Raw genomic sequence first — 1,447 nt, 5'->3', positions numbered from 1 at the left:
CCTGTGTGGGAATTTCCTGACTGACACCCATAACACAGGTTACGCGAACTCACACACACACACACACACACACACGCACACACACACACACACACACACACACACACATATTCTTACTTAGATACAGAAGTTCACACATATACATACAATGCCTTTTCTTAGAACCATGTGGGCGTGGCTTTGTTCTGACGTGTTTTGTGTGAACTGTGTCTCAATAAAAAGGGCAGCAAGGGAGGTCGTCGTCGAGGTCATTTTCGTGGTGGACACAGGCCTCCCTTGCGCAAGTGATTGATCAATCAACTGTCTTTTTTTCTTCATGATGAATAAGTCTCTAGAATTAGTGAGGCTTGTGGAAACACAGACCCAACAGAACCCTTCATGGACTGTGTGGAGTTTTTGTGTCTTGACATCAGTCTTATCTATCTTCTTCTGTGACCACCTTTTTATTTCAGTGTGCTATCTGACCTGGCGCATATGGATTGATACCTTTGATCTTATTCTTACCATTGCGTAAAAGAAAAAGAAATCAGTTTTAATATTACCCTGATTTTCCCCAATATTGATTTTTGAAGCACATATGTTGTAAAGTGGAGTGATGAAAAATACATGGAAAAACATTCCCGATATATCCATAACCATTTTTCTTGTGCTTACCAGAAAAAGTCTCATAACAAATATTCACACACAATCTCACCATTGCAGCACCTTTTTTTAAGTTGACATTTAAATGTATTCATTGCTTTACTGCTGTTACTGTAAGATACTACTACACCATAGTATCTTGAACAAATCTCACCTTGTTTGATGTAGCATGCTACTGTATGTTCTTAAAAAACAACTATCAATACAATTCTGAGACTTTAATTAGTCATTTTTGAGTTTATTAACTGTGACTAAAAAATATGATCAATAAGAATTACTCATTACCTGTGAGCAAAGTCGAGCACTGGACAAATGAACATTTGATCTCCAACAAGACTACATACAGAGTCACGGTTTTTCACCCTGTTGTCCACATCTGTCCAATCCGTGTAATGGAAAATGGCTGCATCTCTCATGACATCACTCGCAGTATCCATTGCAAGCGTCACTCCTGCCAAGAATTCCTTTCTAGTGATGAGACTCTGACCGGTGTTATTAAATCCAGGGACTGCATAAACAGCAAAATATGTCCCTTCATCCTTATTTAAACCAAACATCACATCTTTCTTTGCAAAGTTACCAGAACTTAGAAGTACCTGCAGAAGGAAGAGAGAAAGTTGTTTAGTTGTTTTTGTGAAGTTAATTTGTTTATACATTTACACAGGGAGTGCAGAATTATTAGGCAAGTTGTATTTTTGAGGAATCATTTTATTATTGAACAACAACCATGTTCTCAATGAACCCAAAAAACTCATTAATATCAAAGCTGAATGTTTCTGGAAGTAGTTTTTAGTTTTAGCTATTT

At 37.3% G+C, this 1,447-nt stretch overlaps 1 protein-coding gene across 1 annotated transcript in view; it reads right to left on the bottom strand.

The window, feature by feature from the left end:
• The window catches only part of LOC102200421 (acetylcholinesterase), a gene marked incomplete at its 5' end in the record, with an annotated part of 6,810 nt that extends 5,541 nt beyond the window's left edge, over positions 1 to 1,269 (bottom strand). The window contains one exon of the mRNA XM_005720541.1: positions 928 to 1,269. Coding sequence (XP_005720598.1) covers positions 928 to 1,269 — 342 coding nt within the window. The remainder of the gene's footprint in view (positions 1 to 927) is intronic.
• Between the last annotated feature and the right edge of the window lie 178 nt (positions 1,270 to 1,447).

The sequence above is a fragment of the Pundamilia nyererei genome, unplaced genomic scaffold, assembly GCF_000239375.1.
Source record: "Pundamilia nyererei isolate P.nyererei 1_Seehausen unplaced genomic scaffold, PunNye1.0 scaffold00003, whole genome shotgun sequence".
In the NCBI taxonomy this organism is placed as follows: Eukaryota; Metazoa; Chordata; class Actinopteri; order Cichliformes; family Cichlidae; genus Pundamilia; species Pundamilia nyererei.
This window is presented reverse-complemented; position numbering and strand designations above follow the sequence as displayed.